Source organism: Sinocyclocheilus rhinocerous, unplaced genomic scaffold (genome assembly GCF_001515625.1).
Source record: "Sinocyclocheilus rhinocerous isolate Xijiao unplaced genomic scaffold, SAMN03320098_v1.1 scaffold30, whole genome shotgun sequence".
Taxonomy (NCBI): Eukaryota; Metazoa; Chordata; class Actinopteri; order Cypriniformes; family Cyprinidae; genus Sinocyclocheilus; species Sinocyclocheilus rhinocerous.
The window spans coordinates 2665621-2681122 of NW_015657838.1; the positions used below are offsets into that span (position 1 = coordinate 2665621).

The window sequence follows — 15502 nt, forward strand, 5'->3', positions numbered from 1 at the left end:
GTGTTACAGTGTTACTTAGGACAATTTGAATAGTTGAGTAAGCATAACAATCTTTGACAGCTGTTTTATTTACAGAAACCAAAAAGAAGGTAATCCAACAATCCTAGAATGCAGGAGCAACAAACACAACATATTTGTAGTGAACAATGGAGGAGACAATACTGGACAATGAACAGAACCAAACATAAGCAATTGCTTAACAAAATCCTGAAGCCTCCCTCGAGGGCCATCAACAGGCAGGGGAACAAGTTGTTTTAAAATGTCATTAAGTCCAGCCCACAAAAAGCAAATGCAATTGATCATGAAACTTATTTGTCCAATTTAACTGGATGTCTCACTTTTGTTGTGCTTGTTGAGTCCTAAGAGCAATGTTACTAAATTTGACTCAATGCATCCCTTGGCAGAACTGGAAAAACACCTAAAAATGGAGGAGACAATACTGGACAATGAACAGAACCAACTTAGAGCTTAAATACGCAGGAGATTATGAGGAATGTTACATTAGAGGGGATGATGGGATGACATTACAGTAGGAGTTGGAGGGATTGGGCTCAGGGTCTGAGGTAGGTGTGGGCTCAGGCTCAGGGTCTGTAGTATGCGAGTGGCATAGATCGTCCTCCTCCACCTCACCAACAATGAAAGTGAAACCACTCCGAGAGAGCAATAGGGTTACACTTTATTTTAAGGTGTCCTTGTTACAGTGTAATTATACATTTAAGTACTGAGTAATATTAATTAACTACATGTACTTACTATATGGTTAGGGTTAGGATTAGGGTTACTTGCATGTAATTATCCATAATTAATTGTTATTATAATAGTAAGTACATGTAACGTGTGTAACAAGGACACCATAAAATAAAGTGTTACCAGCAATTGCTTAACAAAATCCTGAAGCCTCCCTCGAGGGCCATCAACAGGCAGGGGAACAAGTTGTTTTAAAATGTCATTAAGTCCAGCCCACAAAAAGCAAATGCAATTGATCATGAAACTTATTTGTCCAATTTAACTGGATGTCTCACTTTTGTTGTGCTTGTTGAGTCCTAAGAGCAATGTTACTAAATTTGACTCAATGCATCCCTTGGCAGAACTGGAAAAACACCTAAAGCCAGTGGTCAGTTGCTTAGACTAGTCTTAAAAGTTAATCTATTTTTCAAATTTGAGACTGATTGTAACTTTTTAAAGTCAGTTACATAAAAATGTAAATTGGTCTTATTTAATTTTGAAAAGTAAGACTAATTACCTCTTGGCTAACTTCTAGTTGGTTAGACAGTCTTAATATAGTGGCTGTGTATGCAACTGGCTCCAGTAGATGGCGCCATTGCTCTAAATATTGCTTCAGTCTACTAAGAGTAACCAGTTTGAAACCATTTGAAAGCTGTGGGGAATACATACAGCAGTGGGGGAATGCCTCTTGGCTAACTTCTAGTTGGTTAGACAGTCTTAATATAGTGGCTGTTTATGCAACTGGCTCCAGTAGATGGCGCCATTGCTCTAAATATTGCTTCAGTCTACTAAGAGTAACCAGTTTGAAACCATTTGAAAGCTGTGGGGAATACATACAGCAGTGGGGGAAAGGTCTATACCTGGGTCACACTGCCAAGCATTTAAAGTGAAAGAAAAGTCAGGACAGAAAGTGTGCATGTCATGTTAGAATTAAATTAGCAGAGTTCAAGAGAAGTTAGCAGAGAAGTCAATCTCATTCACAAACCAATGAATGACAAAATAAATGTACAGAATAAATATAAGCCAGGTTGTATATGCATCTCTCCATCACTTCACACCACTCCCCATTGACCTGAAGCTTTTTGTAATTTTACAACAATATATAATTTTCTTGTAGTTGATCATCCATTGATATTTTTGAAAAATGTATAATACGTTTTTTTTAGAGGCTTATATTTAAGAGGGACTCGTTTTCCGTATTGCTTGGAGCTTGATCACATCTATGAGTTCAGACAAATGAAAGCACATGAAAAAAAATGCATGTAATGACTGTTGCATTTGATATTCTACAGAGATATGTTATATAACAGAACAATTAATTATGAATTATTCCACATAATGATGTCTCACTTGTCTGGCTTGATTCACCGTAACTAAAATCTGACCCTTGATAAAAAACCAGTAGATGGTGAAGTAACTTACTCTGTGTGAATGTTCTTCTATGGTTACAACTGTATCACCACATCCTTTTGTACTGATTGCAAAGCTATAGCCAATATTTTATTAAAGGGGTCATATGATGCGATTTCAATTTTTCCTTTCTCTTTGGAGTGTTACAAGCTCTTGGTGTATAAAGAAGATCTGTAAAGTTGCAAAGACTAAAGTCTCAAATCCAAAGAGATATTCTTTATAAAAGTTAAGAGTCAACCACGCCTACCTAAAACGCCTCGTTTAAACACGCCCCCACATATCTATGTCACGATGTGGGAAGATTTGCATAACACCGCCCAAATGTTCACGCAAAGAAAGAAGGCGTAACTTTTATTCTCGCTGTAGTATTGTTGCTGCTGCCTCCATGTCGTGAAGGGACACGACTAGAAATCAGTGGTTAAGTTGTATTTACAACACTGTTCCAGAACACTTCAACCAAATATTCAGATGTGTCGACTTTCAACATAAAGGCTCAAAAATTACTCACAGATTAAATCAGACCATTCCATCCAGTTGAGGATATCAAACATGTTTGATATTTTGAATATTTATGACACGTATACTGTTTTCATTTGTCATGCATTTTCTAGCAACTAGAGTTCGTTGTGTTCTGAATGAATTGAAAGTCTTAGTTGTTTAGTGTATGATGCCAGTTTGTGTCTGAAACCATTTACCAAGGCCAGTAAGTGTATGATGCCTAATAATCTGTTCAGGTTTTAAAAGTTGTGTAGTGCATTTTGACCTTAAACCTGACATTTCTCAGACTGGAGGAAGCCAGAAGAGTCACAAGGCCAAAACAGATGCATATCAAATAAATGTCTAATGAAACAGAATTTGAGCTGTTAGTCACATGGCCACATGCAATCTACTTAGCCTTTCTCTGTTATCTCATGAACAAACTGCTGTCTGTTTTCACAACTGAACAAAGCTGTTGCACCAGCCGTCTGACATGAGAACATAAGGGCAGGTTTAGATCTATTAATCTGGAATTCTTCAGTGTAAAATCAGTTCAATTTGGCAAGATACCAAGCTGAAACACATTTTTCCGGGAATGCAGATACAAAAATGTTCTTTTCAATGTTGTTGTCAGAATGTATGAAGCACTGTGAGAAACCAAAATGTGTTATTTAAACTGACATCACATTTACATTTAAGCATTTAAAGACTTTTATCCAGTTTAAAAAAAAAAAGTTTTTTTTTTTTCTTCTTTTTTTTTTTTTAAAAGGCATTGTTAAGCAACCTGCTTTACCAGCTACAGGAACACAAAGCCAGCTTTAAGTGTATTGTTTTTTTTTTTTAAATCAAAATTCTGATTTAAACAACCTAAAATATTCCCATATAAGGACCAGTGGAGCAAGGACAAAAGAAAAATAAGTTTCCCTCTCAGAAGGTTTAAGTAATCCCATGTGTATCAAGAATGTGGAAAACGGAATATTCCACAAATAAAAGAACTGCATGTACTGGACTTCATTTTCCTCTTTCATGTCTTTGCCAGCAAATTTGCATCACAATTAATGGATTCTGCATGTGATGAAATAGTCACTGTTTTAAATATTTAAAATTATTACTGTGTCATCTATTAATTTGGTAACACTTTAGTATAGGGACCAATACTCACTATTAACTAGTTGCTTATTAGCATGGATATTACTAGCATATTGGCAATTTATTAGTACTTATAAAGCACATATTCTGCACTGCCATATTCTACATCCCTAATCCTACCCAATAGCTAAACTTAACAACTACATTAAGATTAACTACATTACATTAAGCAGTAATTAGGAGTTTATTGAGGCAAAAGTCGTAGTTAATGGCGAGAATTGGACGTTAAAATAAAGTGTGACAATTAATTTTTCTATATTGTTTCCCTTAATAATTCAAAAACATCAATACGCCAATGGAATAAACCTCTACATGACAAAGCATATGTTGTACAACCCATACCATGTCATTTAATAGAACAGAATTTGATCAATTTCATACTAGATTCAATAAAATCAAAGCATGGACACTTTTGCTTATTGGTGCAGGAATGCACTAAATACTTGTCAATATAATTTACAATTTCCAGCTTGAAGCACACAATAAATACAGCATCCATATATTACACCAGGAAAACAATGTACTTTATTTCACATTATGTACATTATGTTACTGAATAGAAAGAATTTAGAGTGAATTTATTCATTTTAAATGTGGCCTATACTCTCACTTCCTCAGGGATATGACAAAACATTTAACATACATAGGACAAAATAAAAACTCTTTATCAGTTGTTATCATTACATTGGCTTGCACATGTGTATTAATACAACAATCAAAGCAACACGATTTCCCAGTAATTAAACCAGCTGATCCACAGTATTTGTCAGCCATTTAATTGCACACCAGACCGCAGATAATGCATTTCCACTGATATAGTGAATGCTTTGACGAGCCGGTCACAAGCTCTATTCCCACCATTGCTTTGGGCTCAGAGACCGAAGAACTTAAATTGAATAGTTCTAGTTAGTCTCTATATCTCTAGTTCAGTCTGCCTAATCATTAAACATTAAAAAAGAACAATCTAATGAAAAACAACTGTGTGCTCGGTCTACCTCACTGGACTTACATCCTTTCATCTGCAGAGTGAATGTCCACCTTCAAAATGAAGGGACAGAGCAAAGTCATGATTATAAACTATAAAGGAATATAACTGATCATAATATAATTATCAGAATCCAAAAAGATATGACAGAATGTTTTTTCTTCAATAGAGTGCAATTCACTGTAACATTTTAATTACTCACAATGATGAAACAATGAAGTTTTCTTACACTTTCTTTGAGTAAACAGCTAAGTTTTTTTCTTGTTTGTTTGTTTTTTCATAGAATTCAAGAAGTTAAGAAGTTTTGAGAAGTTTTTGTTGTCCTTTTACACCGTCAAATGGGTATTAAAACAGACAAATACTAAGTTTAAACTCCCCTCTGTACCAAGATAAAAATGCCTTCTGCAACCTTCATATTAGTGATGGATTTAGAAATTCTTCAAAATGTAGAGATGTGTCACTGGGATTCTTTGGCTGGAAAAGCAGGGAACATGATGACAGTAGATTTTCATCTTCACCGGTGTCTCAGCATATCCGTATTGTAAAGAGAACTGAAGCTTGTCGTCTGCCACAATCAAAATGATTCACTCTATGGAAACATGACCAAACACTTGACTAATATCCCATATCAGTAAATCAGATCTGAATGTGTTGAAGGAAGTAGGTCATCACAGTTAAGCAGAAATAGGTCACAGGAAGAGGCTTAGACGCCTACATTCAACTGTCTGTCCCTCTCTGTCTTCTCGGTACCTGATGCTCTTCAGGCTCTGCTCATGTAGAACATGTGAACAACACAAACACACACACAAAAATCGTGATTAATTTACTGCAGATCATGCACTCATATGATACAATGACACTTCTTCTCTGATGAAGTTGTGAGTGGCTTTAGGTAAAGATGAAAAAAACATTCACTTATTTTAGGGACAGGAGAACTGGTGTGAATGTGTCATGACAGCCGTCTGAGAGAGCTAAGATCAACCTTTGCATGGTGAGGGTTGGCTTGATGATGACAGAAATGTGTGTCTCTTTAAATATTTGTATATTAAATTGATTGCATGATTTTGATGTAACATTTGGCTTGGCTATTCTGGATTGTTTTCATTCATCTTTTGGATGGCGTTCTAAATACTCACCATCCTTACGCAGGACACACTTCCACAAACAGAAACAGAGGCAGAGGACTAGAAGGAACGCTACAGTAGTCACAGAGATCAAGATAGCGAGCGCTGTGCCAACTAGTGAGAGAAACAGAGGAAACCACAGATTGGATGCTACTTTTCGAGCATTTGTTTTCAGTTACCTTTTCACTTTGGAATGGCTTCTGAGTATTTAATCACTGGATGTTTCTTCAACTTTGGCCACTTTTGTGTCCTGTTGATGTTATGATTTTTATAAAAATATAACATTTTATCTTTTTTTTTATTCATGTTATATGGAGGTGTTGGAGTGATATAAATAACAGAATCATATTTTTACCTTGTTTGCATCATTTATTTTTGACATTTTTGAAAACTATAGAGTTTTTATTCATTTTGATTTCAGTTTTAAATTTTAGTTATTTTAGCCACGTTAAACTAAATGAAAATGAGAAATGGGAACTTTGGGAAAAAGTAGAGTTTTATTTTAGTTTGTTTTAAGTAATCAGGTTTTTTTTTAGGTCCCAAACCCAACCAACCTTAAAATCTTTTCCAATTCTGTCAAATTGTAAAAGTATTAAAATATTATTAAATTTTCTGTATTTAAGATACAGTACCTGCTAACTATGAAATCAGCCTTAGCAAGACAAAGTCTGCCAGTTTATTCAAAAAAATGTTGAAGATTTTGAGATGGTGGAAATGACAATTTGAAAATGGCTACATTCTCCAGTGATTCATGTATGTCCACTGTTGGACAATTTTAATGGACAAATAAACTAGCGTGTGAAGAGAGTGAGAAGTTCCCTCTCCAACAATGAGTTTGTTTTCTAAAATTCCACAGGGCCAAAAGTGGCCCGTAGTTGAAGAAACACTGTTACTGCAATGACAACAAGTTCTCTAGTTTTAAACAGAGATGCAGCCAAAGGTCAAATTAAACAGGGAACATATGCATAACTAACTCTATGTTACATACTGACAAAGACAAAAACCAATGAATGGATGTAATTCATTTAAAACCCCATGTCACCCCCCATTTTTGAACATATACGTAAAAGTGCGCTATCCAGACTTAAATTATTATAATTCATGAACGCTTTGGAATACAGACCTACAGTTGGTCTCTTTTAAAAGGCAGATTATTGCAGAAGTCATAAAAAAAAAAGAAGTCTAAAAAAGTTATAGAAGTTTACATTTCAATACATTTTAAAGAAAATGTACTGTACTATATTTTTATTGTATATAAAAGAAATATTTTACAACATATTTTTTAATCTAAAATTAAAGCCATATGTTAAACTAAATGATGTACCAGATTTGAAGTTGATATAAAAAAATGAAATTTTGTTTAGACGTTATACCAAAAATAGCCACCGGGTGACATCCAAACTCTATAGAATTTTTTTTAATGCATTTTTTCCATCACAAATTTCTCTCTCAATATTACTTCTATGACACCAAATATGGAATCTTGAGACTCAGACCTTTCTAACGATATGTATTTTGTCAAGATCACAAAAAGTTTTGATTGTAAAATACCGTAATACTTTTTGTAACATGACACTTGAAAACGCCCACTAAGAGGGAGGAGACCACTAAAAGATTTTAAAGTGCCATTTCCATAGTTACACAATGTCAGAATTGTTTTCACAGGATGAATTTTGAGTTTGTAAGCTTTCAAATGATATATATAATTTATGATGATCACTAAATATGTGAGGAGAAAAGAACGGAAAAAAAGAGTGCCAAGTGTTTCACCAGCAGGACGGTGACAGATGCATGCTATGACAGCCTCAGACCTTTATCAGGCTCTCTGCTCCTCTTCCATCCTTTTAAAAAACTACAGAGGTAGTATTTTCTTGGCTTTAAAGATGAGTTTTCCTGAGCGTCGCTCTGCATTCTGTCCAAAAAGCAGCTCTTATAGAGATGAACGTAGAGCAAGGGCCAGGAAAAACACTGAATGATGAGCCCAGAAAACCTGAAACCTGTTTAATTCAAATTAAACAGTTTTTTTTTTCTTTTCTTGTTTTGCCTTCAAGACTCTGTATATGACTCTTTATCATTTCTCATTTTGGTGTCAGAATACTAATATAATTTAAACTTTTATTACCAATTTCAGAACAAGACATTTTTGCAGCATGGTTTCACTGGATGTTTCTTTTTGGAAGCTACAGTATGTTTTCAAAGCACAATGAACCCATTTACCTCAAACCAATCAAGGAAAATTTACATTTACAAATGTATTCCATATAAACATTCGTAATCAATGTGCATTATAAGAACACTCACTTTTAGTGTTCATGGAAACAGCAATGGCAGTCTCCAGTCCTTTATGATGAACGAGACATTTGACAGAGACATCCTTCAGGAGTCCAGCCTGGATGGTCAAGGTGCTGATGACCAGAGTCGTCCCGTCACTCTGCTGGATAGCAGTGGTCACAGGTGGACCAATGGTCTGGTTATTCCCCTCCACGTTCCACACTATTTCAGCCTGTGGCCGGGCCACGGCAGTACAGTTAGCCTCGATCACTCCTGGAGATGTGGTCTTGTAGCTTACTTGAGGTTTTGGCAGGACTGTAAATGATATAGGATATAGGTTTATGTTTTGTATAAACCCAACACATAATCATGCATTGACTCTACTGAATGATAACCATTTGTGTTGGCTTGAAAAGCAAGAGTTGGCTTTGTAAATCAACAGAACTGCATGCCATCTCTGACTGTTTGCAGCCCACATATTTTCGTCAGTAGTTCAAAGCTACAGAGATGCCCATTGAAACCACAGCACTGGCTCAAAAAGAGGTATACGCTTGGCATTCCAACAAAGGACAAGCATTTCACATTCTTACAAAACCATGACATTGGGGTTAAAATATCCCTTTAAGTATCCGTTGAAGGCTCCATCCTAGTTTGAACAAATACAACAGAGCAACAAGGCACAAAGTGAGCATCAATCTGAGAGAGACAGAGCAGGAGAATGCGAGCAGCACATAGAGAGAAGCACTGTGTTTAGTGGAACAGTGACACAGTCATTCACTTTGGCCACAGTCTGAATAAATCATAGATCTCACAGTCTCACCCTCCTACAATCAGTTTCTTTCATATCGCTCTCTCTCTCTGTCTGTTGTCCTCATTTTCTCCAGTCCTGTGTATGTTAAGCCTTGTCCTGCCCTCTCTACGACTCTGCTACAATCCTGTCAGCTGCATACACTGAACTAGACTTGTGTTTCACAGTTCAGAGTCGAAAAATCAGCAAGCCAAAATATCAAAATATTGTTAGGGTTTGGGTTAGTAGAATATGTTGACACGAACTTGCAAAGATCATAGTAGTAGAATGTCTGTTGAAATACCATCAAAATAATGTGTTAGCAGATATTAACCAGACAATCTACTAATACTCTAAGTTGACATCTAGTCGCAAAGTTACCTAGCTGTCTACAGTGGACTATCAAAATAATGTGTTACCTGATTCAGCCTATATATTCCATTCAAAATAGTGCACAGCAAAATCCCCAGTTAAATCAGCTCTGCTCAGAGTACATATTGTCCTAATCTACAGAGTGTTAAAGTAACACTGAAGCCGAGTTAAAGTTAATGGGATAATTAAGCAATTAATTAATTGATGAGTGAGCATTAGTAAAGAAAACCCGCTGTTAACAATGTTGAAGATGAACAACTACTGCTCAGGCTTTTAGACATGAAAACATATCACATAATCTTCAACAGTGGTAACTCTGCTTCAGTGTTACTTTAACACTCTGTAGATTGGGACAATATGTACTCTGAGCAGAGTTGATTTAACTCTGGGGATTTTGCTGTGTGAAATTTGACAAAGACGTTGAGTACTGTAGTTTACATCACTGGATATCTGGCAGCTGTATGTCGTTCAACATTTCTGTCATAAAACTTTCATACCATTAACACCTGAAGCGCTGCACTGGAATTCATGTTTGTATGTGTGAACAGTAAATGTCGCCTTCTTTTATTTGATTGGTCTCAATCATTTTGACATTGACAAGTGCTTAGACCAGCCCCAAAAATGTAACTTTATGTCATGCTAACAAAAAACAAAGCAAGCGTCAAGTATATCAAATATTGGTGCAGCCCTGAATATCATCATCAACCAGCTTAACAAATATCAGCATCATCCAGCTTACGAAGATTTCATTGTAATTGTGGACTAAAGCCTTGAGGGACGTACCAAATATAGTGAGGCAACTTGTGGCACTCTTAGTGATGTCCGGGTACATGTGGAACTCACAGGTGTAGCAGGCCTCATCTTCAGCTCGGACCGGCCATAACGTGAGCTGCGTGTCAGACAGGGAAGGGCTCAGGCTCGCACGGTCCACAAACTCTTCTTCAATCACAGGGTCACTCTGCTTTGCAAAAGATGCAACTTCACGGGATTCTGCTTTATTAACAATCTTCTTCCACAGCACCTGCTTGACTTTCTCCGGTAGGCCGTACCGACAGGCCAGAGAGGCTTGTTTACCACCCACTGCCGTCTTATTGCCCTCTGAGATCACCTTTGCTGAAAAACAATGAAAATAAGTCACTACTATACTAACAGTAGCATGATAGCACATGCATACATAATTATAAATACATTATAGTATAGTGTATTTTTAAACTATAGTACATGTAATCTGTTACTTAATAGCAGACAACTATATGCTCTTTAAAAGGGGTTTTTGCAACAATGCCGTAGAAGCACCGAAATTTAAAAGAGGTCTCAGTGAGACCAAGATGGGATGACAATTTTCAGTGTCAACACATAACAATAGCTGCCTAAGGAGCATCCAGAATACAATCCCCACATGATCAATTATGTATTAAATATGTCATTCTAATCCACAGGGCATTGCGCATCTCCAAAAGTTCATGAATGATTCCTTAATTTTGCATCTGTAGTGTCGTGACAAATAAATGAAAGACCAGGAACGGGAGGTGAACTACTAATTTATTTTTCTCATAGTTTAGCTTGGGTGCATTATAATGATTCCCTGAGTCAAAATATGATCAAAGGTTACAAATGTGAATGTGTTTGAATATGGCAATTGAAAACACAACATTACTCAGCTGAAATGAACTAACTGACGTGAATAAAGATGAATAAAATGTTGCTGAACAAGATTCAAAAATTCAGTATCTGATCTCCCCTTCGTTACATGGTAGTGTTGTTTTGTTCCTAAATGAATCAGTGTTTTAAACCAATGAGTTCTGAGTGAATGATTCAATGACTCATTCCTTAGCGGTGTCTTATTTCGAAGGATAGTCCTCCGGAGGTTGCATTTGTTGGCCACATATGTCATAGAGTCTGTCTCATTTTAGAAAAGCAGCTATAATTTACATTCCAAAGTGAGAAAGAAATGACTGTAATTACACCTCAAAAGGAACAACAGTTAATTTTATAATGATTGCCCAGAGGGCACAGCATTTTACATTGAAACACAGATTCTTGAGTGAATCAGCATTTTTTTAAGGAATCAGTCGTGTGACTGATTCAATGACTTACTCATGACAACTTGTCACTACCTACCGCCGTTTCAATGTAAACTGCAAAAGGACTCACAAAAAAAAAATCATCATTATTAATGCACAGAAGTACAGTCTGGAACAAAATAGTGATATAAACAATAAAAGGTCCAAGTGTTACTGGAAAGCATTGATGCTCACTGTCAATGGAAGTGTGTAGATGCATCCTCCAAATACATCTTGTCCAAGACTCACCTATGACAGTAAGGCAGGTTTGTCCTTCTCTTGAGCCTTTGGGATAAACATCAAAGATGCAAGTGTAACAGCCCTCATCCCTGTAGCTGACCCGTTTGATGGTGACGGCACTGGCATCTCGTGGTGAAGGAGCTAGCTCCACGTGCTGTTGTCCACTCACACTGTCTTTTTCACCAGGCTGGTAAGCGATTAACGTCTGGTTCTGCACATCCAGCCAGCGGATCTGATGAACCGATTCTCCTCTGGCCTTGACAAGCGTACAGCTCAGAGTGAAGGGCAGTTCAACCAGGGCCTCCAGACGTATTGGAGCTGAAACCCTGCCTGAGACACACCAATACTGAAACCAACTGAAACGCACCACTTACGCATAGAACAAGAGATTACTACAATCACGCACCTTGTAGTCTGGACACCATTACCAAAGACACACAGATCTGTAGACATCTTGGCAAGGAGACCACAAACATCTTAGCCTAGTGGAAAGGTAACACAGTATTTCAGTAACTATAGTGCCAAATTATAAGATATAGCTGTAAAATTAAAAGTCCACAGTTTTATCTATCTTTAAATCGTTTGTACCCTTTATATTGAGAGGGCATTTAACGGTCCAGGTCAGTCTTGTGGGATGAAAATGAAGACAATGATTTCTGTCAATTAGGGATGTTTCCAACATCTTACTGAAGGGCTGCCATCTGTGTTCTATTACAGACACAAAGACAATATATAAAACATATTTAGAAACGATATACACTTAAAAGCTTAAAATGAGTTTGTAAACAAATAGAAATGGTGGTTACATATGAATAATTAATTTGAATCTGGATTGGATAGTGAAAGAAAAGCAATCAATAAGTGTCCAGCTCAAGTATAAGATAACTTCAAACTTCTCCAGTTGTGTTATTTCAGAGTTTTGATGACTGTATTATTTTTCCAAAATAATAAAGAATGAATATTTGTGTTTAGTTTTAACATCAGTCGTGAATAATTACATATTTCAGAGAACATCATTAATTTGTGTTTGAACAGTACAAAAATATTCTACAAGGAATATATAATTGTAATCTTTAGTAGACAGGATTTGCTGAAAACAGTTAACTAACTTACTTTACTGATATTTATATATAATATATAATGTTTCTGTATAACTATATATTTTTCTGTTATGACATATGCAGAATACTATTTACATTTTAAAATAAAATCTAGTAAATATACTAAATAAAAATAAAAAGATATTAGACCTTGATAAACTGATCATTAATAAACTGACTATTTATTAATACTCAAACAGCAGCATTATCAGTTGATCTGACAGTGGCATTCGGGAAAATGAGATACAAAATGAGGCTGAAGTTTAATATAAAAGTTACCTAAGATGGTCAGAGTGTTACAGATAAGCCTAAGTAATTAATATTATATTTTGACATACCTCTATGTGGTGTAGATGCCCTCTGCCCTCAGCCGAACATGCACAACACACTCTTCAACACACTGAACCAACTGGGCTGCAAACGGTCCTTTCTCCACCCATCACTATCCACTGCATATTCCGAGTTAAGCACGTAATGGCTCCGTCTCACAACTCACTGAGCTGCCTACTTAGACAGCATTGTCAGGCATCATAGGCATCTCAGCTCTCTCTCTCACACACACAGACACACACACACACACACACACACACACAGCTCTGACTCAAATGGCAACAATGGCCAAATATGAAACAAAAAAATTCTAATTATCTGACTTTTTGGATTAAAAAAAAGTAAGGTTGAGATCAAACAACTATGGGGACAGCCTGCAGTAATGCCACAGACCCCCCACTGAAGACCTGTGGAGGACTCTGTGTAATATAGAAGTCGTTTTGGATAAAAGTGTCTGTCAAATGCATAAATATAAACTTCAGAAGCATTTCTTTAAAGAGACTCACAGCACAGGAATGTTCTCAGTCTGCCCTCTAGTGTTCAAAATGGGACTGACAATTTAACTCAGAATACTTCATCATTAAAGGGGTCATATGATGCGATTTAAATTTTTCCTTTCTCTTTGGAGTGTTACAAGCTCTTGGTGCATAAAGAAGATCTGTAAAGCTGCAAACGGTCCTTTCTCCACCCATCACTATCCACTGCATATTCCGAGTTAAGCACGTAATGGCTCCGTCTCACAACTCACTGAGCTGCCTACTTAGACAGCATTGTCAGGCATCATAGGCATCTCAGCTCTCTCTCTCACACACACAGACACACACACACACACACACACACACACAGCTCTGACTCAAATGGCAACAATGACCAAATATGAAACAAAAAAATTCTAATTATCTGACTTTTTGGATTAAAAAAAAGTAAGGTTGAGATCAAACAACTATGGGGACAGCCTGCAGTAATGCCACAGACCCCCCACTGAAGACCTGTGGAGGACTCTGTGTAATATAGAAGTCGTTTTGGATAAAAGTGTCTGTCAAATGCATAAATATAAACTTCAGAAGCATTTCTTTAAAAGAAGGCGTTTTGTATAAAAGTGTCTGTCAAATGCATAAATATAAACTTCAGAAGCATTTCTTTAAAGAGACTCACAGCACAGGAATGTTCTCAGTCTGCCCTCTAGTGTTCAAAATGGGACTGACAATTTAACTCAGAATACTTCATCATTAAAGGGGTCATATGATGCGATTTAAATTTTTCCTTTCTCTTTGGAGTGTTACGAGCTCTTGGTGCATAAAGAAGATCTGTAAAGTTGCAAAGACTAAAGTCTCAAATCCAAAGAGATATTCTTTATAAAAGTTAAGAGTCAGCCACGCCTAACTAAAACGGCTCGTTCTAACACGCCCCCACATACCTACGTCACGATGTGGGAAGATTTGCATAACACCACCCACATGTTCACGCAAAGAAAGAAGGCGTAACTTTATTGTTGCTGCCACCGCGGATCCCCCCTGGCTCAACCCTCCCATCCCTCCCTGGTTGTCCGCATTGGTCCGGAACTGTCCTAAGATTTCCTGGGCTGTTCCTCCAGCACCACCTTGGTTTCCCTCCCTCCCCTTCTTTTTTATGTGGTCTGACCCTTGTCTGTCTTGTGTTGTTGTGATGGTGTGTTTCTGTTTATTGTGTTATTGTCTTATGTTGTCATGTGATGTGTTGGTGTCTGTTAGTCTTGTGTTTGGTGTCCCTCATTGGGGATGCCAGCGGGCGTCCCGTTTGAGGGGGGTAGAGTCAGGGTTCTGTCACTTTGGTCTGGTTTATTCTTGGTTTTGTAACAGAAATATTTTATGACATGATCTGGTACTTGCCTAAAAGACGTTTATGATGTGCTTAGTTAATAGAATACACAAACATTAAGCTACTTTTAGCCTTATATCCTGGAAATGGTTCACCCTCTGCCTATGTTGAATCATCTGAAGTGATTTCTCAGTCAGTAAAACAAACAAGACCACAGAGACCAATCTGTGATGGATGAAGTGCATAATAAACTACAAACAACTGAAACAAAAGACTACATTTTGAAAGTTAACTTAAAAAAATTCAGCTACTGCTGTGCTGATGTGAATAAGCCGCCATTCACACAGAATTGTTTTTGTGTGTGTGTGTGTGTGTGTGTGTCCACCCGCGCTGTTTTTTTCAGTTGTTTTCCTGTGAACATGGGCTAGGATGTCTTTGACCATTCTGTTGCTTTTTGCCATTTTCAGGGTTAAAAGCGTTTTAAGGTGTCTAGAGAAGCCTTCATTTAAAAAAATAAAAAAATAAAAAAAATAAATAAAAATTCTGTAACTCTGTGCGTACCCTCAGATGAAACCCTGCAGGTGCCCCTGCATAAGACCATAACCACAGACAACACAAAAGATGGCTCCATAGATCAGAGTTTACTGTAAGTGAGATGACAACTAAAAAGC

The 15502-nt window shown here is 36.9% G+C and overlaps 1 protein-coding gene across 2 annotated transcripts; it reads right to left on the reverse strand.

The window, feature by feature from the left end:
- Window positions 1–4985: 4985 nt before the first annotated feature.
- On the reverse strand, window positions 4986–13100 carry LOC107721623 (OX-2 membrane glycoprotein). 2 transcript variants are annotated; one of them, XM_016529731.1, is made up of 9 exons: window positions 13043–13100; window positions 12193–12305; window positions 12011–12086; window positions 11614–11934; window positions 10085–10414; window positions 8173–8457; window positions 5884–5985; window positions 5463–5514; window positions 4986–5336 (listed from the first exon to the last, which is right to left on the reverse strand). In XM_016529731.1, the coding sequence occupies exons 3-8, from the start codon at window positions 12078–12080 to the stop codon at window positions 5465–5467; spliced, it is 1158 nt and encodes a 385-aa protein (XP_016385217.1). In that variant the 5' UTR covers window positions 12081–12086; window positions 12193–12305; window positions 13043–13100; the 3' UTR covers window positions 4986–5336; window positions 5463–5464. The 2 variants fall into 2 exon arrangements, with proteins under 2 accessions (XP_016385217.1, XP_016385215.1); XM_016529729.1 differs by having other exon boundaries at window positions 4986–5514.
- Between the last annotated feature and the right edge of the window lie 2402 nt (window positions 13101–15502).